The 27806-nt window shown below is 49.4% G+C and overlaps 1 protein-coding gene across 1 annotated transcript; it reads right to left on the bottom strand.

Annotated features, from left to right (window-relative positions):
- Positions 1–2588: 2588 nt before the first annotated feature.
- Positions 2589–27310, bottom strand: LOC116952058 (uncharacterized). The gene is made up of 4 exons (XM_032971076.2): positions 26379–27310; positions 9076–10396; positions 5876–5936; positions 2589–3523 (listed from the first exon to the last, which is right to left on the bottom strand). The coding sequence occupies exons 1-4, from the start codon at positions 26805–26807 to the stop codon at positions 3469–3471; spliced, it is 1866 nt and encodes a 621-aa protein (XP_032826967.2). The 5' UTR covers positions 26808–27310; the 3' UTR covers positions 2589–3468.
- Positions 27311–27806: the final 496 nt, after the last annotated feature.

Genomic DNA, 27806 nt, shown 5'->3' with positions numbered 1-27806 from the left:
TACAGCTGTTGTTGTATTCACAGTACCGCGTGACTTATTTGTGGTCGAGTCGTCCTAAGGGAGGGCCCAGGAGGGCTTCGGTGAAATCGCCACTGACGTTGGGCCACGAGCGTGATGGAATCAAAACTCGGGAGCGAACTGGCCACGAATGACAGCTCAACGAAGTGGGCTGATCGTCATTGCAGAAACGCACCGCAGCCACATACTCTGATCTCGCGATGTTGATTCTAAACGTGGAAGGCAAAAGCGGGAGGACCCGGAGGAAAAAAATCCACGCGAGATCATGTGGAGAGCGAGAACAAGCAAGGAAGCTTTCATCCAGCAGTGGATTGATAAAGGGTCGACACAAACGAGCGATGTCAAAGAGATATAGTGGACAATAAGATAATCCACTTTAGCCGTGCGCTGTGTGTTGCTGATCGTTTGGTGTTTTGATTGTGTTCGGCAATCTTGAGAAAAAAACAAAGCTGGATAAAGGCGCAGCGCTACAATAGCTCACCTGCGCAACTGCTGACGAAAGGGGTCTCCACTAGAGGTCGCTCTACATGTATGTTGTACATATGCTGAACCTATTTCGCATGGTATAGAGGGAACCGTGCTTATCGGGCTTGCGGGGAGGGGGGAAGGACAACAAAATAAACACAAAAAGCAGTTCTAAAGAAATAGGTGTTCAATCTAGATGCTGATTTAAAAGTGAATAGTTCCAGTAGCTTCCTAATATCGGAAGGAAGAGCGTTCCAGACGGCCGCAGAGGCGCATCTGAAAGCGCCTCGCGATGCGATGACCACCGTCTTTGTTCAAACATTAATTGGGATTCACGGAAGAAATGCCCCATACAATTGTAAATTACAATAACTATATTCAGCGGCAATGATGAACACCTATGTGTGACAATAATAATGAGGATGTGGATTCATTAATTAAAATAATAATGACGGTCGTGAGTATACTTTTAAAGACTAACATCCGACGGATGCTTATGCTGGTTGCGATTATTCCATCGGACAACGTTTTACTGCATATATTTCATATATATATTGTAACCATTTAAACATGTAAGCTGCAGTTTCAAGCGGATAATGAATAATCCAAAAGGAGAAAACTTTGCACGAAAAAATTGCCGATCCTAAGTAGAGCCGTACCTAGAGTAGGGCGAATTCGGGACGACCGCCCCGCGCTTTGGGGGGGGGGGGGTGGTGAAGGGGGGCGCGCCTCGACGTCACGGTGTAGGGTGTAATACTTCCAGTTTAGTTTAAAGGCGTCGTGAGAGCCCACGCGGTGGGGTTCGCCCTGGGTCCTGCAGCCCCCCCCACCCCCCGCCGCTAAGGACGGCTCTGATTCTAAGTTAGTCTCGTCGAGCCAGTGGCACTGTTGTGTGCTTCGGGGGTTGGCATGGACCAGGGGGGGTCGGCGACCTGCGGCTCCGTAGCCGCGTGTGGCTCTTTCAGGACCGCCGCCTAGAATTCACCGCACGGTGCATTGCGGCTCTTGAAATATTGAACATTTTTGTTCGCTTTGTTGTTCCCGAATTCCAAAAACAAATGGCTCTTGTTGTTGTTGTTGTTGTGGTTTCCGATCCCGTTGGTAACGGGGCCTCGTTTAAGGAATGAAATGCCCCCCCTCCCTCCCTCCCTTCCACCACCCGAACCCACCCACCCATCCACTCGTCCAAATTTCCCAGCAACTTCACAGCATCACCCCTCCGCGTTCGCCGACCGCCACCGGTCCGTGGAAGCCCACGCAGTTGCACCGCCTGCACGCTGCTCACAAGGGCCAGACCGATTGTTGTCTCGTTCGTGCACTCCCGAGACCCCGAAGGCATAAGGAGCTGAGGTTACAAAGAACGCGAGGAGGATAAGTTGAGATTAGAATGAGTCCTGTAGGGGGCGTGAGTGACCATCATCATCGTCACCACGCAGAGTCCCAGGATGTCGAGGGAGAATGGCTCGAAAGTTACGGAGGAAGAGAGGCAGAGTCTGCGTGTGAGTGCGCGCAGTGATTGCAGAGATACAGGAGAGCGGTAGCGTAGCTGTTTAGAGCGCTGCGCTTCGAACCCGACAGTCTGAGTTCGATTCCCGCTCACGGCCACCACCGACACCAGTGACGATGCTCTTAGCCCGCTCCTCGGCCTCCTCCTACGTCGACTCAGCCTTAAAATGATTACCTTGTGGGGTGTAGTAAACATCGCCACTTGGGAGACAAAGGCGGCCACTACCCCCCCCCCCCCTCGGCCTTACTAGGTGCAAATCGCTCACAGCACTTACCCCAACAGTCTGTTGAAGGCTACACGGGGGATCTTTGTTTCATACGATGGGTGGCAGTGATGACGTCATGCCGCTCGCTAGTCACTACGAGAGGGACTTCAGGAGACAGAGGTGCGATACGGTCCGTAGTCGCACGAATATAACGAACGTGTCTGGAACGTCCGTATATAGCTTTTGGAGATTCGCGCTCTCTCTCTCGATACCATATATTCTTTTTAAAGTATAAAAAAACACACACACAAATCACATCAACACAAAATGAAATGATGGTGGAAGTCACGCGGAGCTCACGTTGACAAAGCCTCTCCATGGGTCGCGTGCGTCTAAATTCGTCAGTTAAATTTATTTTAAAAAATATAGGGCAATTTTCATCCACAATATTGTCCACCGCGTCAATATGTACAGTTTTAGTGACCTATGTATATATATTTATAAACCGTTATATACAGACAGGGCAAACAAGAAACAACCATCGTAACAATAACGGTGAGAGCAATAATTGTCAACTGATGGATCAGAAATCGAGAAATCAGATCACATTTTAAAATAAAATCCAGGACTACAATCTCATTAATTATTGTCATTTAAATTACAAATCATTAAACAGTAGGGCATTATTATCATCATCATTATCAATCAATAGCTACTACATTCCCCGATATTACACACAGCAAACAAATGTACATATTTACCAACCTCAAAATGCACACACACACACACGCTCACACAATTGTAGACCGCTGTTTGGCTAGTTGAATTATCCCCCCATTAACTGGTACAGTAATACCCCGCTTTACGTCGGGGATGCGTTCCCGAAATTTGCGACGACGACGAATATCGAAACGACGTTAAATCGAAGCGATTTACAGGGTAGTAGAAGTAGTGGTAGTGGGGTGGTGGTGGAGGCGAAGGGGCTGAGAGGCGACGGACAACGAGAGCGGATGGACGATGATGCCATCAGCGACGTAAGTGTAGGGGTTTAGGCGACGCAATTCGGGTGGCGGTGTTAATAAAGTGACGACGTAATTACGAAACGACGTGAAATGGAGACGCGTACATCGGGGTATTACTGTATTTCGGTGTGGATGTTGTTATTCTTATCACTGTGCCTTTCTAAATGTTGGTTCTCTTGTGCGTGCGTCCGTGCGCGCGCGTGTGTGTGTGAGTGTGGATGTTTTCCATTTTGAATTTCTGATGTTTGTTTTCAGGCTGACGATAACGCTGACAGTCCTACGGACGCGTCCAACTCAGTGTGAGTTCTGCGAAGATAAAGACAATACACACACACACACAAGACAAAGCAAACACAAAGAGAATGCGCGTTAATCATTTCACAATGCACAATGACACGTTTAACCGGAGCTGTCCAGGCAGGGGCTGAGCTCCGGAAAATGACCCCAAACCCACCTCGCACTCCCCTCCAGCCCCTTCTCCCTCCCCTCCTGGGGGTTGACCGGCCAAGGAAAATATTCATTGAAAATGTAAACGCAGCATGCACTTTTGTGTGTGTTTAGTGTAGCGGGTAGCGCGCTGCGCTACAACCCCGGCGACCCGAGTTCGATTCCCGCTCACGGTCAACACCGGTGACGATTATCTGAAACGGTCCTGGGCCTCCCCTAGATCGACTCAGCCTCAAATGAGTACCTGGTGCGATGTGTAAACGTCGCCACTAACGAGACAAAGGCGGTCGGGCGTGGTGTTGTTCACCCACCCCCTCGCGTGCCGTGCCGGCCTTTATAGGAGCTGCTCGCTAACAGCACTTGCCCCAAAAATATGTTAAGGCTATACGGGGGATCTTTGTCTTTATTATATATACACACGTGCGGTGAGCGCACTGTGCTTCGGTTGGCGCTTACGACCAATACGAGATGCCGATTATCTGCTGCTGGGTCCTCCCCTAGGTCGACTCAGCACTTAACAAGTGCTTGATGCGGTAGTTGTAAGCATTAGCACTAAGCGGGGGATATTTGTATATTGTATAAAGTGTACACATGTGCGTGTGAGATATATAGAGATCTAAGGGTAGGTATCCGCATCCGAACAAATCAACAGGAATGCCTTCGACCTCTCGTCAGATCTCGTGGTCAAGCTAAGCAAGGGTTCCGATAGTACTTTGGGACGGGGTTAAAAAAAAAAACCGCATTGCTTTGGGCTGTCATGCGGTGCACATGAACACAAACTATTGTACTGCACTTCTATGCACCCGCGTCTGACCCCGCAATTCAGCACAGACGGATTCAACGATCCATCGCGGTTCGCTGCACCTCGTGTCAGCCAGCTGCTAACGCAAGCCCACGCCGCCTTGCTGCTATTCTCAGGCAGAGAATGACAGACAGGTGACGCCCATCCTAAACGCGAACTGTCTGTACGTCCGGCATGTATCACGCTGCGATTTGCAGAGCGAACGACAGCGTGTTGGTCGTTTGCGTTGTTAACGGCGTGCAGTATATATATAAACCTGACAAAATAAAGACTGTCTTGTGTGTGTGTGCGTGCGTGTGCGTATAGTGTACATCCATTGTTGTCACCTGTTTGTTTACATTACGCATTGTGATGGCATATGCAATCGTACGAGATATGTATATGCAGTCCACAACGGGATTATATATGGGACTGCACGTTATATGTGTGTGTACAGTAGAGGGCCTTTCTGTAAATCCACTGCTGGATTAAGGCCTTACCCACGAGGGTCGTGGGGGAAGGGATATTTGATCGACCATACTTCACCACACCGAGACTGCATTTATTATTATTAACTATGAATAAATGTTGTAGAATTACACGAGGACATTTCATGTATTGAAATAGATATATTGAAAGAGCCAATTCGTAAAGTTGGGTTAACCCTTCCCTCTATGCTACGCACTATACGCGTGTTAGTGCGTGCAGGGAAAGCCTCAGTTCATCGATTCCTATCGATGTTAAGCTCACCACAATACATAATAATTTTATTAATGAATTGTGCTTCGTGACAGAGGCTTTGCTCCCTCCTTCCAGCACGACACGCGACTTACATCTCATGAAAGTTATAAAGCGTAAAGTGAAATAAATAAATACAAAAATAGCTCGATCTTAATCTCGACTCATTTCAAAGGGGCACCCCCAGTGGCAGCTGCACCTTAATTGCATGTTGGCGTACATGCAGTTAATAAAGTACTGCAATATACTGAATATTGTACCAATATTTAGTACGCGTGTTCACCCCCCCCCCCCCCCCCGCAGTTATGCTATGCCGTATAGCATTACTGATATAATACTCCTGTGTACAGTAGCAACAGTAGGAATCTAGACTGCTTTTGTCAATCCACTGCTGGATGAATTTGTATTGTGAGTTGTTCGACAGTACTTGGAGCACGCCGCTTAGGGCGCCAGAGGGTTGTCAAACGTGGAGGGAAGATCCCCACGACCTGATGTCTGTACATCTCTTTAGCCTTGGTCTGGTATCGAACTCAGGTGGCCGCATGTTGAGCTGCCGCTTCGTTCGGCTAACCATTGCGCCACCGCTCTCCCCACCCCCCTCCCCATCCCCCAGTGTAAATGAATGTACACCCCGTAATTTTTTTACAAAGTGGAAGAATTCAGAAAGAAAAGCGAAATAAATTGATGCTTACCGTCTGTGCACCGGCTGGAACGCGGTTTTCATCGTTGAGGGGCTGGTCAGCGATTCTTTATCTGAAACAAAACAAAATACACGTCACAGTGAATGATGATAATAAACCAATCCGATGTACCACTTGCCATTAGTAACTTAAGGTATTACTATCATCATCATCCGCTGCTGCATGATGATGGCCTCACCAAGCCACCTCGCATGATCATTCGATGTAACGATCCACCGAGCATCGGTACACGCGCTCATTTCATCGCTCCATCTCCCACTCGACGTTCTCCCTCTCTCTCGGTATAATATAAAGTATACAGACAAATACAAAGATGCCCCGTGTAGCGTCAGCAGACTGTTGGGGACAAGTGCTGTTAGCGAGCAGCACCTATGAAGGGTCGCCACGGCACACGAGGCGGTGGGTGACTCAGCACCGCGCCCGTCCGCCTTTGTCTCTCTCTCGTTGTGATGTTTACACACCGCACCAGGTTACTCGTTTGAGGCTGAGTCGACCTAGGAAAGGCCCAGGATCGATTCAGATATTATCTAGTCTATGGGCACACACACACACAGAACCGCCTGCATTGTCACGGTGCATATCTTAACACGTATTGTTGTTTTCGCATAAGAAACAACTCATGTAAATGGTCACTGATGTTCCGCAAAGGGCTAAAGAGCCAAGCTTTAGATTTAGTTAGCCCAGTCGATGCTTTCGATAACACAAACGGAACATGACAATCTAATTTCATTTATTAAACTGGGTCCCGGCGTGAAACGACTGAGCGGAGGTTGATTTGGTTTCACTCATAGGGGGCAGATTTCAGCCACATCGTCAACGTCGTCATCATAATCGGTGAACCGAGTAATTCGCCTCCCGCGGAGTGTGACGCTAAAGCCAACAAAAAGCGGGCGAATCGCTTCCGAGCAGGCAGGCGCGTGCCTATTTATTATAACTTTCCATTGAGCTGTTTATTGATTTTAAAAATATATATACCTACTTTTACAATCTGAAATCAACGTTATACAATTGAAATTCGCGTCGTTTGTTGAAGTATAATAATAATGAGCGTATTCGAATTTAATGACGAGCCAATGTTAACGCTGCTATCAATGACACAAAGCCGATGCCAATAATCACCCCGAATGCGGCCGAATTCGGACGCATCTCGGAAGGATGAGCACAGCGAGAGGCGTAAGCCCCCCGGTTCGTATATCACGCGTACGCGCGCTCCAACAGCCCGGGGGGCTTGCCAGGTGTCGTAGGTTCTGCGGGGCTTGCGAGCAAGTCGCCGGGAGGTGGCGACTGTGTGTTCGAGTTGCCTCCTCCGCGGTCGGTAACCGCTGGGACCTCTCCGACCTCTCTCGTGACCTCTCCGCACGATGCCAAACTCTCGTTAAGAGTGGCGCAACAAAAAAAAAACAGCACGCATAAGATCGCATCGCGGCAGCGAATCACGCCCCTTCCTGCACGCGCTCAGTCTCTGTCGTGAATTGGAGGCGCCACCGTAGCAATGTGTCGACTACCCCGTCCTGGTATATGCGATCCCGACCCTGACGATGCCTGTATATTTGGGGGTGGGTGGGGGGGTCTCTCTGTCTCTCCCCGTGGTGGCGTTGGGATTTGTTTTTCCCCACGTCCTCCGGTTGTATTCTATCCACATTTTTGAAACACGAGTTCAGAGCATTTGGCTGCTGTGACATTTCACGTGATAAGCCACTTCGTTGAGCTATCATATGTGATAGCCAGGTCGCTTCTGAATAAGAGCTATATTGGGTCAGCGGGCCTTAGCAGGTCAAATATAGAATAGTTTAGTTTACATTTTGGGCAATAGGGTGTTGGTTTCCGGCTCTCGATGGACAAGTGACTGTTGGAGTGACCCTGAGGTTCGCTAGGAGGTCTCTAATGTCCTCCATAGTGCACGGGACACTTTGGTAATAGCCTACGCACTAGCCAGTGACCAGAGTCTAACTGAGTTGTTTTGTGATCAGCGGCTCAGTCGGAGAGGTTCAGCGATGACGGCCATGGAGATTAATCGTACGGGCACGCCAAGTAAATTCTCTGCACCTTTAGATTTATTTGAAAGCGTTTATTTTTATTTAGTGTCTTTGTTTTATATAATCAAACGCAAGCAAGCCTGCATATAAACTTATCCTGGTCATACATGTTTTTACCTTTTTATTTAAATCTGTTTAAAATGCTATTATCTTATCTAGACATAAGCCACTATAGGAAATTGCACATTCCTATGGTGAGGCTGCATCATATCCATAAGACAGCCACTGTTGGTTATATACCCCCCCACCAACCCTCCCACCTTACCAACGCGTGCCAACCAGCGTGGTGAAGTATGGACAAACAGCTCACGCCACTGACACGGCCATGGGGAGGTCTTAATCCAGCTTTTTATCGATAACTGGCTGTAAATAGTGTTACTTTAAACACACGTAGAATTAATTATTTGTCGTCTTTTATAATTATTATTTAATATGTATCATTACTGTTTTTGTTTTTTATACGTGCAAGTGTTCAAAGTAACATACTACAGCGCGTCACCAATTTAAACCACAAACTCCACAAACTTCTGTCCCAGCTGTCTTGCGACATCGTCAGCAGCCACGAGCCCGTTCTAAGATGGGCCGATCCTGCGGCCGTCTGGAACGATCTTCCTTCCGATATTAGGAAGCCAATGGAAGCTATCCCCCTCTTTTAAATAATCATCGTCTGGATTGAAACCTCTTTTCTTTAGAACTGCTTTTTTGTGTTTAGTTTGTTTTCCTTCCTCCGGCACCTCAGCTTAGCACGTTTGGCTACATACGGTGCGAAAGAAGTCCAACATACACACGTGCATACATCCCTCGGGGTGTGTACGGCTTGCATTTCCGCCTCGCGCCGCGTGATTCCCACCGCGATTGTCCGACGTTACGCACCACGTGCCGGAAAGCATTTTGCGGGAACGGAAAAAAATCATTAAACGTTTCAGAGAAGCTCCCGCGACAGGTGGTGGCACAAAACGTCGGACAATCGCGCGCCGAACAAATACACCGCAGAGCCACGCAAGCAACGACAGTGAGAAAACAAAAATCTGCACCAGAATATTGATTACAGTGGGGGGACTCCAGATGAGCTAATGCAGCTCTGTGAGTTATTTTTTAAATTTTCTCCTAAGATGTTCAAAGACAAACCCGCCTGGACCACGTGATCACTCTCACCTTGGGCAGCCCTGGTCACCAGGAGGCTGTTGCTGGGCGCCTGGTAGAGGCTGCTCGTAGCGTTGACACCCACGCCGACAAACCCGGCCGCCGCTGCCGCCGCGGCGACCACTCCCGTGCCACCTCGCTGGCTCGCAATGCCCAAAAATTCCGCCTGCCTCAACAGGAAACTCTGCTGCTGCTGCTGATGGTGCTGCTGATGGCCTTGGTGGTGGTGGTGATGGTGTTGAGTTTGATGGTGGTGGTTGTTGTGGTGGTGGTGGTGGTTGTGAAGCCCATTCTGCTGCTGCTGCTGGTGCTGGTGGTGGTTGTGCTGAGGACTTTGCTGGTGGAGTTTGCTACAAAGGATGGCCGCTGCCGCAGCTGGACTGTAAAGGTAGGCCGAGGGGCCGCCGATCTGGCCGCACGTGTGCTGCGTGACGCTGCTTGGAGACCGTCGCGGGCTATCCGGGGAGGTGGCAGTTTCGGCAAGCGACCAGATTTTTGGCCGAGCGGGGCCCACCGGGTCAGGCTGGCTCTCACGATGACCTTGCTGCTGCTGCTGCTGAACGTTCGGATTCTGTTGCTGATGATGCTGCTGCTGCTGCTGGTGATGGTGGTGTCGAAGCAGCTGAGGTGCCCCTTGACTCATGACCACCAGGGTCGAACTGAGGGCGGTTGGAGAGCCAGGCTTGGACCCGGTCGGAGCCTCGGAGGAGAGGCAGCTCGCTGGGGACGTTCTCATGCCGGGCGCAGTCTGTCCCTTGACCGCCTCCCGCATCTTCAGCTCGGCCTCCATCGCTCCGTCGCGCTCATCCCTGCTCAAGTCTCCACTGTCCTCCTCCTCCTCGCACTTCTCAATGTCGATGTTCTCCAAGTCGATCTCTTCGTCGTCGTCGTCATCCTCCTCTTCCGCCTCCTCCTCCTCGCCCACCGCCTCGTCCTCCTCGTCCTCCTCCTCCTCGTCCTCCTCCTTCCTATCCACCTCGGCGTCGCTGCCGCACGAGTGTCCCTCTTCGTCGCTGCGGCTCCGGGGCGCCCACGTCACCTTGTTCTCCTTCTTGAGACGCCGGCGCGCGTTCGCGAACCATGTGGAGACCTGCGTGAGGGTCATCTTGGTGATGATGGCCAGCATGATCTTCTCGCCCTTGGTGGGGTACGGGTTCTTGCGGTGCTCGTTGAGCCACGCCTTGAGCGTCGCCGTGCTCTCGCGGGTCGCGTTCTTGGGCCGGGATGGGTCCGTGTACTGGAAGCCGCCGTAGGGGCTGTAGTAGGCGGCTGTCGGGTATGGGAAAGACGAGTGCTGCAGTCCCGGGCTGTCCTTGATCTCGTAATGAGAGCCCTTGGATCGGAGGGAGCGAGCGAGAGAGAGAGAGAGGGAGCGATAGAGACGGAAAAGAACGGCAAAGGTGGTGCCGTGTTATCGATATTATTCATCATTGATTGCTATTGATGGTCAGCATCACTATCATTATCAATTATAGTATCGTAATTGGTGTCAATATTGACATTGATGGCATCATCGTCATTATAATTGGTGATGTCAGAAGCACCTTGATGGTGATGATGGTAATTGGTGTCAATATTAGAATTTGCGTCATCATCATTATTATAATTGGTCTCAATATTATAATTGACGACATCGGTGTCATAAATATAATTGATGAATTCGTAATTGTAATGATTGGTGTCGTCATTAGTATCGTTGATGGCATAATGATCCTCGTAAATAATTAGCGTTTTTAAAAATTGTCAACATGATTGTCATCATCATAGCAATTAGCATCATCATAATTGATCTAGGAATTTATCACCACCATAATCAATAGTGATCTATTGATTCATCATCGTCTTTATTTATCGCAGCATCAGTATCATGAGCGCATCATCATCGTCTTCATCTTCATTCGTGGTATCATCGTTAACATCATAATCATCCTCATCGATGTAAGAGACACCAACATCATCATCATCATTGTCATCATCACGAGGGCACATTCGCTTCAATACCATCCTTGATTGAACCAAACGTGGGACCATTGGAATCCATCACCTCTTTAAAGTACGACGGCCTTCATTGAAGTAACTCCGCGTTGCTTAACACACTGAAACGCGATCGCAGGACCATAATGTCCTATGCGAGTGAATAACAACAACAATACTTATGAAGTCTTTAACGTCATTCTTTGATGTCAGCAGACGGCGCGCTTTGATCAATTTTGCAGCAATTAGCGTGGCAAAGCGAGGAGCCATTCGCTTCCACGGTTACCGGTTCAAGTGGCGAGACCAATAAAAAAATATGCCCTCAGTTGGGCAATCGTAGTGAATCATCCAGCCATGGTTTATCCACTGCTGAATGAAGCCCTCAACCACCCTGCCCCCATCCATCCAAGTCGCCACCATCACCCCCCCCCCCCCCTTACAACGTTTCGTGATTCAACGATCCGTCGCACGTGCCGGTTTCATCGCTCCGTCTCCATGGGCAGAAACTCCGTGCTCGTGAAGATATAACCGTGTGATGTGCCGTACAAATGTTGAACTATATATTTTGTTAAGTAAAGCTCGCTTGCCATTTATTTTTGTTATTGGTCAAACCACGCGTTCCGTTTCATGGATAAAACTAAACGCATGCGTTAATAACACGAAATTAAAAAAAATATATAAAAGGTGACGTTTTAGACAATGGCCCTTTTTCATGATGTTACATTGCCCCACTTTTTTTTGTTTAGCCTGTAACAGACTGTTGGGGAAAGTTGCTTTTAGCGAGTAGCAGCACCTATGGAGGCCAGGAACGGTCACACGAGGGGGTGGGTGGCCAACACCACGCACCACAAAGACAAATATCCCCCGTATAGCCTTAACAGACTGCAGGGGCAAGTGCTGTTAGCGAGCACCTATAAAGGCCGGGACGGCACACGAGGGAGTGGGTGGCCAACACCACGCGCGGCCGCCTTTGTCTCCCTGGTGGCGACATCGCACCAGGTACTCATTTGAGGCTGAGTCGACCTAGGGGAGGCCCAAAACCGGTTCAGAAAAATCGTTACTGGTGTTAGCCGTGAGCGGGATTCGAACCCGGGTCGCCAGGTTCGTAGCGCAGCGTGGCGCTAACCGCCACACCACCGCACCCCATGCACCACACACGCACACAGGCACACACAGACAGGCACGATCGTGCCACGTGGAAATTCTAGTTCTGTTCTTGAAGGAGGCTGAGACAAGCCGCTACCCCCTGGTAGCGATGTCATCGAGCCTCTGCATTCCGAATTTGTGTCCCCAAAAGTCTCCGGCTACGAAGTTTATCCGTGTCACTCGGTAGGGGGCAGCGCTCAGCCTGAAGTTCCACATTGCTGCTCGAAGTCTCCCGCCCAACACTCCTCTCTCTCTCTCTCTCGCAAAGACAAAGATCCCCCGTGTAGCCTCGACATACTTTTTGGGGAGGGCAAGTGCTGTAAGCGAGCAGCAGCAACTTATGAAGGGCCGGCGCGGCACACGAGGGGTGCTTGCACGTGCACGGGGCTCGCTTGTGTCGGTGACAACCGAGAAAATCGCCTCCGGTGGAGTGTGACGATGAAGCCGATTGACAGCGGACGAAAAACCCGCCACGGGCCTTGCTGATCATCATCACCACCAGCCATGTTCTATACACTGCTGGATGAATGCCCATCTCTCTCTCTATTTCCAAAGCTGTCTGCGCGCCTCCCACGCGCTCTCGCGATGCATTCAGCGTCCGCCTGAATTCGTAGCGATCTGTCGTTCCATCTCCGCAGCGGACGTGCTGTCGGGCGTGTTGCTGTTGTTTGTTGTTGTTTGTTGTTGTTGCTGCTCCCTCCTTGGGTTTGCGCTCCGTTGTTAGTCTCGAACACCGGCGCCATCATCCATCCCTTTAGCCGTGACGTGTCAAAGCCGAATTGTCCCATCACGTTACCTTTCCCTTAACAGTTCCATAAACGATTTGTTTTTATTTTATATTTTTTTATTATATATATTTTTGATTCCTGACTTTGCTGCGTATGTTGTTGACGGTACGACTATAGGTACAGTATATAATACACGACTGCACTTGGACCAAGGTGCAAGTTGATCGGTCGCCCTCGATTAGCCGAGGAGTGGAACGCAGACAGAGAGACAGCGAGAGAGACAGCGAGAGAGACAACGAGAGAGACAGCGAGAGAGACAGAGAGACAGCGAGAGAGAGACAGCGAGAGAGACACCGAGAGAGACAACGAGAGAGACAGCGAGAGAGACAGAGAGACAGAGAGAGAGAGAGAGACGGCGAGAGAGACAACGAGAGATACAGAGAGACAGCGAGAGAGAGACAGAGAGACAGCGAGAGAGAGAGACAGAGAGACAGCGAGAGAGACAACGAGAGAGACAGAGAGACAGCGAGAGAGACAGCGAGAGAGACAACGAGAGAAACAGAGAGACAGCGAAATAGAGAGACAGAGAGACAGCGAGAGAGAGAGAGACAGCGAGAGAGAGACGGCGAGAGAGAGAGACAGAGAGAGACAGAGAGAGAGACAGAGAGAGAGAGACAGCGAGAGACAGAGAGAGAGAGACAGAGAGAGAGACAGAGAGAGAGGCAGAGAGAGAGAGACAGCGAGACAGCGAGAGAGAGAGACAGAGAGAGAGAGACAGAGAGAGAGAGAGCGTCCGCGCATGACCACCGTGGGAGATGGAGCGATGGAATCAGCGCGTGCGCGACTGCTGGGCGGATTCGTTGCATCCGCAGGGATGGTGGGAGATGGGGAGGCCATCGTCCAGCAGTGGATCGATCATGTCCGACTACGACGATGATGATGATAACTACGACGCCTCGTCGTTACACGTCACAGACAAATCGTTCGGTGCCGCGTGCCGAGTTTGAGTCGCCCCTTTCGTTTGCTCTGGCCACGCTAATAGTCCGCTAATGGGGTCAAATTGCCCATTTAAATTGTTATTGTTACTTAACGCTGCGTTTCCCCCCCCCCATATACTGAGTGCGTGCGTGTGTGCATTAGGGGAGCGGTGGCGCGGTGATTAGTTTAACAGCGCAACGAGATGTTAACTACCTCGCCTGGTATACAGGAAGTCGTGGATTCGATCCCGATCCTGCCGTCTGCAGCTGTATATTTGGAGTTTGCGGTGTCTCTCTCTCATCATCATCACCATGGTGACTAGGAGATGTTAACTACCTCGCTTGGTATACAGGAGGTCGTGGGTTCCATCCCGACCCTGACGCCTGTTGCTGCTGTATATTTTTGAGATTGCGGTGTCTCTCTCTCATCATCATCATCACCATGGTGGCTAGGAGCATGAAATCTGCGTCAGTTAATCTGAGGGTAGTTTTATTTGTGCCTTTGTAAAGCGAACATAAATACGTGCCTCGTGTAAACTATTCTCTGAATTACGGCCCTAACCTAAAACATCGGCACCATTTACATATATATGCACACACGCATAATATGTTGGGCTTATTAACAAAGCGCCGTCAACAGAGCTTTTACTCGCTTTGCATCGGCTTTAGCGTCACACTCCGCGAGAGGCGAATTACTCGGTTCACAGACGATGGGACTCGTGTCTTTATCATTTGCGTGTTCGTTTGTTCGATCGGAGTAACGCGAGTGGAACCAAATCAACGTTTCAGCCGTTCAACTCTTTTGGCGTAAAACAAAAAAAATAGAAAAAAATAGTGGAAATTATTTGGAAATAATGTTTTTGTCAGTGTTAAAACGTTTCCGGGACAGATCAGCATCATACAAAACACACGATTTACATGTAACCGTATGAATTGGTTGCTTCTATAAAAAAACGATGTTTAGGAAGTTTAACCGAAAGAGTGATTATATTATTTAAGTCTAAAATACACGTGTGTGATGCATACTACTCTGAAGTTAATAACATTCGACTAATTTACGTTAATATATATTTTTCATCAGTAGCGAGGCAAAATCAATACAATAATAATCCCACCCCTCCCCTCTCACGCCGTGTTGGTCACGGGGGAATCATTGTTCGACCATACTTCACCACTCTGGTCGTTACGGGCAGGTAGCTGTGAAGAAGGGTGACCCAGGTAGGCCCGTTTCAGGTATCACTCGCAAACTGATGTACGCCGTGAGCGGGAATCTAACTCCGGTGGTTTGGTGTTCGTAACGCAGTGTCGCTAAACCAAACAGTAGACCCAAAAACGCGAAGATGTATCGAGTACAGAATATTTGAGTTCGATTCCCATACCGGGCCACCTCGCATTTTGCTACGGCGCAGATGATGATGATGGTTACCATGATAACTCGTTCTGATGATGGATATAATGATGCTGATGATGATGATGGGTACTGCTCGTGCTGATCACGATGGTGTCGATGCTCCTGCTGCTGATGCTGTTGCTGCAGACATGTATCCTTGGTCTATTAATATATTAAAGCATTTGGTGTTAGTTAGTTCACGTTATAATCGTGAGTAATACAATATATTTGCATACACGTGCTAGTGTGTTATGTATATTATTGATGTTTACAATCCCCCACGCGTATACACATATATACACAATTTTGTGTATATGTACACAATTTTGTGTATATATGTGATGCATATATATCTACACAATTTTAATGATGATAAATCAGATTATTTTAAATGACACACAGACGAAATGTCGCCATCACAGCCACCACCGTTGATAGTGACATGTCGATGATGATGATCGTCAAAAATCTGCTGATGATGATCGTCATCATCATCATCATCAGCAGCAGTTTTTAAAACAACGTGAGCCAAAAAGGCGCTTTGGGGTTTCAAACAACACCAGACCAGGCTCTCAACCGCCGCAAAAAGTGTGCCAACGCTACTATACATGCCCCCCTCCCTAATTAATCATACAAATACGTTACAATAACGTTACAATAACGTATTTTGTTTTACCACCCAAAAATGTAAAGTATATCATCATAATATTTGACGTCCATTCCACGTGTGAGCCTTCTTGTCGTATTTTGTTTTAAGTGATTTTTTTTCCTTCTTCTTCTTCTTCTCCTCAGCAGAATAAGTTGGTGGGTTCACACACCTCAGCAAGTTGCACGCGACTCGTCTCGCGTGCAACTGAATCGCTCAATATGCGGAGGTCTCCGCGACCGGTTGCTCGCAGGAGACACGGACTTAAAAAAATCTGCTGGGACATGTTTGGAACCGCGGCCGATATTGTCATCGCGTGGTCGCGCACGCGTTAGATTCCGAAGGGGTTCAATCGGACCGTGAGGTTTGCGCCGTTCGATCCCGCACGTTGCGCAACAGCTCGCTGAGATGTCGACAAAGCGGTGGCGGGCGGGCGGGCGGGCGCTGATGAAATTTGCGCGACTTCCAGAGCGACCGCCCGGACGCGCGACCCCAAGCGCATCGTCCGTCGCCCGCTCGCACGACAGGACCCTTCCTCTGCGTTCCCGGGTCGCTGCGAGCAACTTTGCTCGCGGTGGGGGGGGGGGGGGGGGGGCGACGGACGGTCTCCCGGAACGGCACTCCGCCCCAACAAACACCCCCCTCCTATAGCTAGCTATAACACGGCCTTCACAGGCTGTTGAGGGAGCGGCAAGTGACGATATGTGGCGTCTATAGATGTCACACACGCAACACACACACATCCCCCCCCACCCCGGTATAGCCTTAACAGACTGTTGGGGCAAGTGCTGTGAGCGAGCACCTGTTTAAGCCCGGCGCGTCGGTGAATAACACGACGCCCGGCCGCCTTTGGCTTCCCGGCGCTAATGCGTTACACACCGCACCGTGCACTCCTTTAAGGCTGAGTCGACCTAAGCGAGGCCCAGGCCCGCTTTAAATATTATTCGCCACTGTTCATTATTTTGGTCGTGAGCGGGAATCGAACTTGGGGAAGGGAGGTAGGTAGGGTAGTGGGTCGGGCTGTTCGTAGCGCAGTGCGCTAACCCACGCCCCTACCGCTTCTTATCATCATCATCATCATCACACACACACCCTCTCTGTCTTCTCAAGATGCCGCTACGAACTATAATACATTCAGGTCTTGATATGATTACAACTTTGAAGGTGCTCCTTGTTGCTGGATGCTTGTCCCTTTTTCTTTTTGGGAGGGGGGGGGTCACTCTGGGCCTACGCTCTGCAAACTGTTCATCATCAACAACAGCAACAACAGCAACAACAGCAATAATAATCAAACATCGCCCCGTCCCGATCTACTGCGAGCGACTGGTTGCGCAAGTTACTCGCGACTTGCTTTGCAGAGACGGCCGCTGTAGAAGCCAATTGGTTTGCACGCAAACCCGAGTACGAGCAACTGCGTGCAACCGTTTTTGAGCAACCGATTGCTTGTAAATTTCGGACCCCGTGCGAGGGATAGCACTCATGGTGTCGTCTGGCGAGATGGGTCAGGCTCTGTATATCATCATACCTAGTCGAGTGGGGTCCAAACAGTTTGTGTGGAGTGCTTTTACCAACATCGTATCCCCCCCCAACCCCTTCACCGTGATCCTGACAAGCCGCGCGGACGTTGCCGATGAGAGCCAGGATGAACGAAACCCCATCCACGAGTCGCATGCTGATGAGCTAGACTAACACGGAGGCGGTCGTTGTTGTTGTTGATGTCGTGAATGTTGTTCGCGACGCTATATCTGTGACCCCCCCCCCCCCCACCTAAGGCGACGTGAGAAGTTCGATTCGCGACCATGACGAGCGACGTATCTGCAGCGCTTCACGAAGGCGCATTGACCAGCGCGGTGAAGCATGGTCAAACTATAACAAAACAACACCCGTATCACGACCCACACGGCGTGAGAAGGCCTTCATCCAGCAGTGGATTCGCAATGCCACTGTAAATACTTTTAATTATAGAACTTTAAGCAGCCGTTCGTCCATCCCTCCAGCCAGCCAGCAAAACTTTTTTGCGAAATAAAGTATAATTCTATGCATTGGACTATATATACAGCATGATTATAAATGCGTCTACAGTATATAATTGAAACCATATATAACATGGCAGGTGATCATTATACGACTAGTGGTGATATATGCTAGTATGTGTTAATAGCAGATGATTTCGTACAGGAATAGCCACGGCCCATTCCCTATCCACTGCTGGATTAAGGCGTCCCCGATTTTGTCCACCAAACATTACTCTTATGTACAATCGATTGTTTACGTGTACTATAATAATGCGGATAATGTAATAGCTGTGCGTTTAATCGCTGTTCCACGAACATATATACATATATGGTTTTAAACGAAACATAAGCAATGCAGAACGGATGGTTGCACTATCTGTAAAGAACGTAAGAGTGGTATATTTGCTCTACGTGTACTGTATATATACATAACCACGTACAGTTTAGTGGGTTAAGATCCTTTCCACTTTATGGGAAATCTGATCTCAGTCATATAAACCAATGCACATGTATTCCACCTTATTGTATCCTAATATGAACTCATATTTTAAACCTCAAATAGCTACAGCATGAGGCAGGGGTATTTTATTTGTCACATCAATAAACAACAACAGCCGCCATTCGCCACTAAGTGGCAGTGACGTCACCACGGCGCTTGTGCCAGGCTAGGTCCACGTTGATATCATAAATATAAAGATCCCCCATATAGCCTTAACAGACTGTAGGGGCAAGTGCTGTTAGCGAGCACCTATGAAGGCCGGAACGGTACACGAGGGGGTGGGTGGCCAGCACCACGCCCGACCGCCTTTGTCTCCCTAGTGGCGATGTTTACACACCGCACCAGGTACTCATTTGAGGCTGAGTCCACCTAGGGGAGGCCCGGGACCGGTTCAGATAATCGTCACTGGTGTTGGCCGTGAGCGGGAATCGAACCCGGGTCGCCACGTTCATAGCGCAGCGCGCTAACCGCTACACCACCGCTCCCCACTATAACGATAAAGATCATAAATATATATACACACACACACAGCCATAACATAACATTTATCAGAAATGGGGCTTTAACCTTCCGCCCCCCCTATTTTAATAAATTAAACAATTTGTTTACGTGTGTGTATATAAGCAATATGACTTTTTGTTGTTGTAATATGAACCCAAAAGTACGACGTATAACCATGTAAATGTCGAGTTCAACTATGTATTTGCATGTATATATGTGCGTGAAGCTGGAATTAATACAAAGGCAGTATTATTATTATTATTCAATTATTTGCGCGAATACTATCAACATATTTTTTTTTACGCGAGCAAAAACCTGTGTTCACAAATTATAACAATTTACACCGGGATAATACATCCACTGCTGGATGAAGGCCTCTTATTGCCGCGTCAATTATGGGAGAGAGTGGGGTGGGAGGGGGGGGGAGAGAGTGGGGGAGTGTTATTGACCATACTTCACCGCGCTGGTCAATGCGGATTTGGTGAAGGAGGATGGCTACCGGTGTAGGCGTCACTCGCCGTGGCCGAGTGCGCTAACCGCTGCGCCACCACTCATCGCGATATTTACACGCGCAACTGAACAGTGTCAATTCTACGTTACGCGCACGCGCGCGCGTGTGTGTAAAGGCCAGTGCCCGGAACGTTGGTCGCTTATAGATCCACGTTCGTTAATTCTTCTTTTTGTTGTAGTTGGTATTATATACACACACATGTATATACCACGTCTATATCTGTTTACTCACTGATAAACAATAACCGAAATTCACTGCGCGATAATGACACCGCACTGCCATTGAGACAATTAGTCAGAGCAGACGTGGGTAAATAAATAGTTAACTGTTGGTCACATTCACATTTAAACACATGCAATAAAAATAAATACATGTTAAATAATTCTCCCCTCCCCCCAAACGGTCGCGTCTATGATCACATCAGTAAAATATTTTCAGTGGTTTTTGTGTTGTCTCAAATCCGTTCCCTGCTAAACACAGCGATCTCTCTCTCTCGCTCTGCGTGTTTCACGTCCAGCGAGTGCGTTTATGGACAACGTTTATATATCTGAACCCGTCCCGGGCCTCACCCCTAGGTCGACTCAGCCTTGAACGCGTACTTGCTGATGGGTGTTGCGAAACGTCGCCACTGGGGGAAAACAAAGGCGGCCGGGCGTGGTGGCGACGATCCACGCCCCCGTGTGTCAAAGTGACGACCTTCACAAGTGCTCGCGAACAGCACTTGCCCCAACAGTCTGTTTGAAGGCTATTCGGGTACGGCTGAACTTTGTCTTGTTTGTATTTCATCATCATCATCAGCAGCAGCAGCCATGGTCCATCCACTGCTGGATGAAGGTCCCCCCATCCTTCCGCCACAGGCCATGCAATTCATAATCTGCCTCGACACGTCGAGGCACGGCATATTGGTCGCTCCATCTCCCTTCCGTGGACGGAACTCTTAGACGCGTTCCACGCATCGCTCATCGCTTACGTCAATATTCTCGACTATCAGCCGGTGGCTAGGAGATGTTAACGCCCTCGCCTGATACACAGGAGGGCGTGGGTTCGATGCCGACCCTGACGCCTGCTATGCGTGTCTCTTTCCGTGGAAGGGGGGGGGGGGACAGCCGGAGTCCTCCGGCTGTCCCCCCCCCCTTCACATCAAGGATCGCCGTCGCGCGTTCAGAGCGTTTGGCTACAGGCCTGCTGTAAATGTCCACACGATAACAATAAGCCACTTCGTTGAGCTATCATTTGTGGCCAGGTTGCTTCTAAAAAAGAAAGATAGCTGTATATAGCTCAGTGGGCCTTACCTGCTAAGATAAAATATAAATAGTTTTTCGTTTATCGACCATCATCACCCCCCTCCCCTCCCCCGTCGGAGCTGTGATGTGCCCATACGGAGCCGCAGCGAGCTCTCTGGACAGTTCGAGTGATGGCGTTTAGCCTGAGCGCGTCACGTCCTCTACTCCACGTGTGCCTCGCCCCGTCTGCACGATGCGCTGATTGCAAGCGTGCCTGACTCACCTACCCACTCACCTACTCACTCACTCACTCGAGTTCTCACTCACTCACTCATCCCCTCACTCACCTACTAAGTTCTTCCCTCACCTACTCACTCACCTACTCGTTCATCTCCTCACTCACCTACTCAGTCATCCACTCACCTACTCACTCGTTCACCTACTCACTCGTTCAACTATTCACTCACCTACCTACTCATCTCCTCAGTAACCTACCCAATCACTCACTCACCTACTCACTCATCTACTTACTCACCCACCTACTCATTCGCTCACCTACTCACTCACCTACTCACTCACCCGCTCACTCACCTCCTCACTCACCTACTCACTCACCCACTCACTCACTTACTCAATCACCTCACCCACCTACTCACTCGTTCACATACTCACTCACCTACTCAACCAACCCACTCACCCACTTATTTCACTAACCTCCTCACTCACCTACTCACTCACTCACTTATTCAATCACCTCACTCACCTACTCATTCACCTACTCGCCCACTCACTCACTCACTTACCTACTCACTCACTAACTCGCCTCCTCACTCACCAACTCACCAAGGGCACTACTAACCCTCCTGGCGCATAGATATACACCAATTTGCCTTCATAGGCGACCGTACGGGCCGAATTTTTCGTTGTACTGTCTTCTATGCTCCCGTATCTAAGCTCCCCGCAGCGTGGTGAAGTATGGTCAATTCGTCCACCCTCTAAATCTAGCAGCGCCTTCACATCAGCTCCGTACGTGGGTACGTACAGCGGTGTGACGTTTCGGGCGAAGACCCAGCTTAGTGGTGAATTGGCTATCTCGGAAGAAATGCGATTTCCCCTCCAAACGACGTGCGTATTTTCGCAACCGTATCCGCCGTTGCCGCGATGACGATTCAATCGTCCATAGTAGAGGTTAGATCGCCTAAATATATAAATGTGTCGTTAAAACCCGCCACCACCCGACACAGCCAACCAGTAAGGGTTGTCACGTAAACAGAACGTGGCCAATTCGTCACTAGCACATCGGTAGTGTTGGAGAGCCAAGCCACAACATTTACAATCTGAGTACGACGTTTCGCCAGTAATTACAACTAGCTTCATCAGGCGACAGCCAGATTTGTGGAGAAGTCCAGTTGGCTTTGTCGGGTGGTGGCGGGTTTCAACGACACATTTATACATTTATGAGACCTAGCCCCAAAAAACCCCTCTATTATGGATGATATTGGTCGCGAAAGCCTGCTGCTACATGTTCAACGATTCAATCAAACTGGGACAGGCCGATCCATTTACAGATACCCCCGCACCACCACCACCACCGATGGACATTGCCGCATCTTTTGGTTCGTCTCCTCGGAGCGGAGTGAACGTCGTCGAGGGAAGGCGGCGATGGTCTCGCGTCTCTTTGCAGAGCGGAGGGCGCTAGAGTTGTCCAGCGAGTGAGCTCGAGGCTGGCGTGAGACGTGCCGTGGCTAGGGAAATGAGTGCAGTTTGACGCTCTTGCAAGAACACAATATCTCCCGATCGTATCTGCGGAGGTATCTGTAAATGGATCACCGTCTCTGTGTGTGTGTGTATGTATATATTTTTTTATTTTACTGAGCGTTAAATTATTCAACATCGCGCGATCTTCCCGTCAGTGAACGACACACGTCAATTTGTTTTTTTTATAGCAGTTATGTCACTTTTAAAACAATATATTCATTATAAAAATAGTTTATTGGTGCGTAATAGGTTTTTGTGTGTTTTTAGTGTAACGTGTGTATTTGTATTTTGTTCATGGGTGTACAAGGACATTCACGTAGAATTTAACTTGACGTTTGGAAAAAAAAGTCTACGTGAGCGAGTGTGTGTGTGTGTGTGAGCATACACTGGCCTTAATAGATGCTCGCTAACAGCACTTGCCCCAACACTCTATGAAGGCTACACGGGGCATCTTTGTCTGTGTGTACTCGGGTGGCAACTCAGTACGGTTACAGTGGAGAGTGAAGTCTCACTTCGCTGGGATCACGTCATTCCCTTGCTTTGTTGTCAGAACGTCACAATCAGAATCCGAAAAGCCATGAAGCAATTTTTTTTCCCCACACACGTCCAGTTACAGTCTGGTTCCACTCCGTTCATATTTACTACATGGTGTTCACACGCCAGTGCGTTTCCCCAGCCTTCGTTCGCACGTATATCGAAACTTCGTACGGTGAACAACTTATAGCACGCGTGCTGCGGGGATGCGTTCCCAGCCTTCGTAAGTTATCGCGCGATCCTAGACACGCATCGTGACGCGCGACATTCGCTACGTCAACAAAGACAATTTTCTCCTGAAAATGACGTCATATTTCATACCGCGTAGTTTTAATGTAACATTTTTTTTTAAAAAAACTTACGTAAATAAAAGAAACGTAGAGAAAACAATAAGTTTTATATTAATTTATATCGTCCTGTAAATAGACGAATGTATTATTCATAAATGTCGGTGTATTTATTAATTATTTTACTTTCTTTTTTTTAGCTTACTGTGTAAAATAATGGTGAAAGACTTCGTTTAACTTTGTTTATCGAATTTACGCATTCCGTTACTGTACTATCGCTCTGTGTGTATAGAGTGGCACCTTGCTACTCACATACTCACCTACCCGCTCACTCACCTCGCCACTCACCGACTCACTCATTCACCTCGTCGCTCACCTACCCACTCACTCACCTACTTACTCACCTACCCACTCACTCACCTACTTACTCACCTACCCACTCACTCACATATTCACCTACCCACTCACTCACCTACTTACTCACCTACCCACTCACTCACATACTCACCTACCCACTCACTCACCTACTTACTCACCTACCCACTCACTCACCTACATACTCACCTACCCACTCACTCACATACTCACCTACCCACTCACTCACCTACTCATCTACCTACTCACTCACCTACTCACTTACCCACTCACTCACCTACCTACTCACTCACCTACCTACTCACTCACATACTCACTCAAGATCTCATCTTCTTCTCTGCGTCTATGCCGCCGTACACTGTGACTCTGTGTGCACAACCACGCACATGCCGAGTGATCAGTTTATTTGCACTTTGCAGAGTTTGCGTCACTTTTTTGTTAATTAACGGGCGAATTAATAAAAGCGGCGTGCCTAATGTTGACCAGATCAAACTTTGAGTCTTGAGCGGTACCATCAAAACGTGTGTCCGTGTGGTATAATTTAAACTGCATGTTTGTTTACGTGTAATCGTCGAGTTAGTCGCTGCACGTGGAGGTGTATGCATGCACATTTATTAAGTACCGTATATGCGTATGCAGCAAGATAGTATATTGTGCAATTCGACACATACGTGAAACATTTCATATAAGAATGCACAACTGCTCTACGTAATACACGTATTGTTTATACATATTTCTATTTAGTAGATGCGTGTATAAATTGCCAATGTAATACGTGAACAGAGTATATTTTTTTAGTGGATGTTTGTGTATAGTATATATGTAGTCAGTTAATTAACTTTCGTAAACTTTTGCGCAAGTTCCTGATATAGAATATGTATATAGTTAGTAGTTTGTACGTGTGTTTTTACGTATAGTAGTTTTTGTATTATTAGAGGTAGGACATATATTGCACGTAATGTTAACATGGGACACGCGTGCACTGAGTTAATGTATATGTACAACACTGTACACACCACACATACGCAAAGACAAAGATCCTCCGTGTAGCCTTAACAGACTGTTGGGGCAAGTGCTGCTAGCGAACACCACGTATGCACAAACACAAAATAATACACACACACATATATATGAATGTGTTTTACTCACAACGCACACACAGCTGTATAGATTACGTGTATGTACCACACACACACACGTAGATGTGTGTGTAAGTGTGTCTGTGTCTTTGTATATACACATCTGTATAGCACTACACACACACACATGTACATATATCACCCATGCACTACACAAACCAAGACAAATACCCCGCCTTAGTGCTGTTAGCGAGCACCAATTGGGGCTGGCACGGCGGGGTGTTGCGGCTAGCACCACGCCCGACCGCCTTTGTCTCCCGAACGCGCGCTCTGCCAGAGGAACATATTTAGTCGCCCTAGTCGGACCGCTTCGGCTTAATTCGTAACTTGACTGCCGTTGGCCGTGAGCGGGAGTCGAACTCGTGTCGCGTGGGGTTCGAAACGCAGCACGAAGCTACACACAGACAAAGAGATAAAGTTGCCCCGTAATGGCCCTTAACTGACCGTTTGGGGCAAGTTGCTGCTAGCGAGCGCCTACGAATACACGAGCGGGTGTGGTCTTGTCCAACACCACGCTCGGCCGCCTTTGTCTCCCCAAGTGCCGATGCTTAGACGCACCGCACCGGTGGTGCTCGTTGACGGCCGAGCCGTCCTAGGGGAAGGGCGGGAGGGCCCCAGGACCGGTTCGAATATTTTTCGCCTCCCTCCACTCTTACATCATCCAAAGGTCCCCCGTGTAGCCTTAGCAGAGTCTTGGGGGGGGGGGGGGCAAGTGCTGTTAGCGAGCAGCGCCTATGAAGGCCGCCGTCTGTGACACACGAGGCGGTGAGTAGCCAGCACCACGCCGGGCCGCCTTTGTCTCCCCGTTGGCGATGTTTCACAGACCGCAACGAGGTACTCATTTGAGGTTGAGTCGAGGTTCTGGACATCGTTCAGAGAGTTGTCGCCTGCCCGTGTTGGCTGCGTGAGCGGAAATTGCACTCGGAGAGGCCGGGTCCGTAGCGCAGCGCGCTCACCACGACACCAACGCTCCGCACATCCGCACGCGGACACACAAAGACAAAGATCCTCCGTATAGCCTGAACAGACTGTTGGGGCAAGTGCTGTTAGCGAGCACCTATGAAGGCCGGCACGGGACACGAAGGGGTGGGGTGGCCAACACCACGCCCGCCCGCCTTTGTCTTCCGAGTGGCGATGCTTACACATCGCACCCGGTTGCTCATTTCGAGGCTGGGTCGACCTAGGGCAGGCCCAGGAGCGGTCCAGGTATTCGTCGCTGATAGTCACCGTGAGCGGGAATCGAACTCGAGTCGCCGGGTTCGTGGCGCAGTGCGGCTAACCACGACACTACCACGGTGACGCACAGACACGCATAGACACACACACACAGACACGCGCATAGACACACACACAGACACGCATAGACACACACACACACACGCGCATAGACATACACACAGACACGCATAGACACACACACAGACACGCATAGACACACACACAGACACGCATAGACACACACACACAGACACGCATAGACACACACACACAGACACGCATAGACACACACACACAGACACGCATACACACACAGACACGCATCGACACACAGACACGCACAGACTCAGGCTGACAGACGCGCAGCTCTAACTCGCTCACTCGTGCAACTCACCAACTGCGAGAAGACGCTGAGTTCGGCCGCCGTGTACGGCAGGAAGGCGCCGTACGCCTGCGCCGCGTACGGAGAGCCGTACAGCCCCAGCACGGCCGCGGCAGCTGCTGATGAATTCATTTGAAACTCCCGGCACTGCGATCCTCCTGCCTGCTGGGATGATGACACCGCAGACGCCGCCGCTGCTGCTGCTGCTGCCGCTGCTGCGGATGATGATGATGACGACGTCGCCGCCGCTGCTGCTGCTGCTGATGATGAAGAAGCTACTGCTGCTGATGCCGCGGCCGCCGCCGCTGCTGCTGCTGATGATGAGATTGATGATGCCGCGTTTTGGGATGACAGTCGATCAACGAACAAAGCTCCACCAGTTTGTGCCGAGACCGATGATCCTACCGGAATGTATTGACACGTTATTTGAGAAAAGGACATTGCTGGCTGGGGTGTTTAAAAAAAAAGAGTTGCCGCTGATGATGATGCTGCTGATGATGATTCTGATGATGCTGCTGATGTTCTCTTTTCGTGGATGTCGTTTCGTCCGCTCCGTTCTCTGAGCGTTATATTATTATTCAAGGGCGAACACTGCTAACTATGAATAAATAGTGGCGACTGGCAATGTATGGACAGCGGTGATTAGACAATTGTTATGATTGCCGAATCAATAAGGAGCAAAAAGCAATGCCTTACCCTTACGGCGTGTGCAGTACTCAATGAATATTCGCGTGTCTCTCTCTCTCTCTGTGTGTGCCTCTCTCTCTCTCTATCTCTTTCTCTCCTATGCCCCCCCCCTCCACCACCACCACGTTTTCCTCCTCCACCCCCCTCTCCTCCACCTCGGAAAAAAAAAACACACAGCACCACCACCGTTGCTAACACAAGCTCAAACCTTCAACGCACCCGCGCTAAGCGCCACACTCTCCTCCTCTCTCTCTCTCTCTCGCGCTCTCTCGCGCGCGCTGGCGTTCTTTTTTGCGTTGTTGCTTTGCAATTCGGGGGGGGGGGGGGGGGATGAGAAGAGGGAGGGGGCAGCGGTGTTGGGTGGGAGCAGAGGGCGCTTTGGTTTTGGTTGAGAGGCGGGGTGGGTGGGTGGGGGGCGAGGTTGTGATCAAGGCGAGAGGAGGAGGGGGTAAGGATCAGGAGGCGGTGCAAGGGATGGAGTGAGTGACTTGGGCGAGTGTGGAGTTTAGAGTTGAGAGGGCAGAGGGGTGGATGGGAGGAACTTCTAGACTCTGGAGTTTGTAATCATCATAATAATATAACAGCTTACAAGTAGATGTCGTGAGTGGTTGCGTCTGCACGCGCGTGTGTGTGTGTGTGTGTGCGGGGAGCGGTAGTGTAGCGGTTAGCGCGCTGCGCTACGAACCTTGCGACACGAGTTCGATTCCCGCTCACGGCCACCAACAGCGGCGATGACGATTATCTGAAACCGGT

This window comes from Petromyzon marinus, chromosome 45 (genome assembly GCF_048934315.1).
Source record: "Petromyzon marinus isolate PM22_M1 ecotype Great Lakes invasive population chromosome 45, UKy_Petmar_22M1.pri1.0, whole genome shotgun sequence".
NCBI classification, from domain to species: Eukaryota; Metazoa; Chordata; class Hyperoartia; order Petromyzontiformes; family Petromyzontidae; genus Petromyzon; species Petromyzon marinus.
This window is presented reverse-complemented; position numbering and strand designations above follow the sequence as displayed.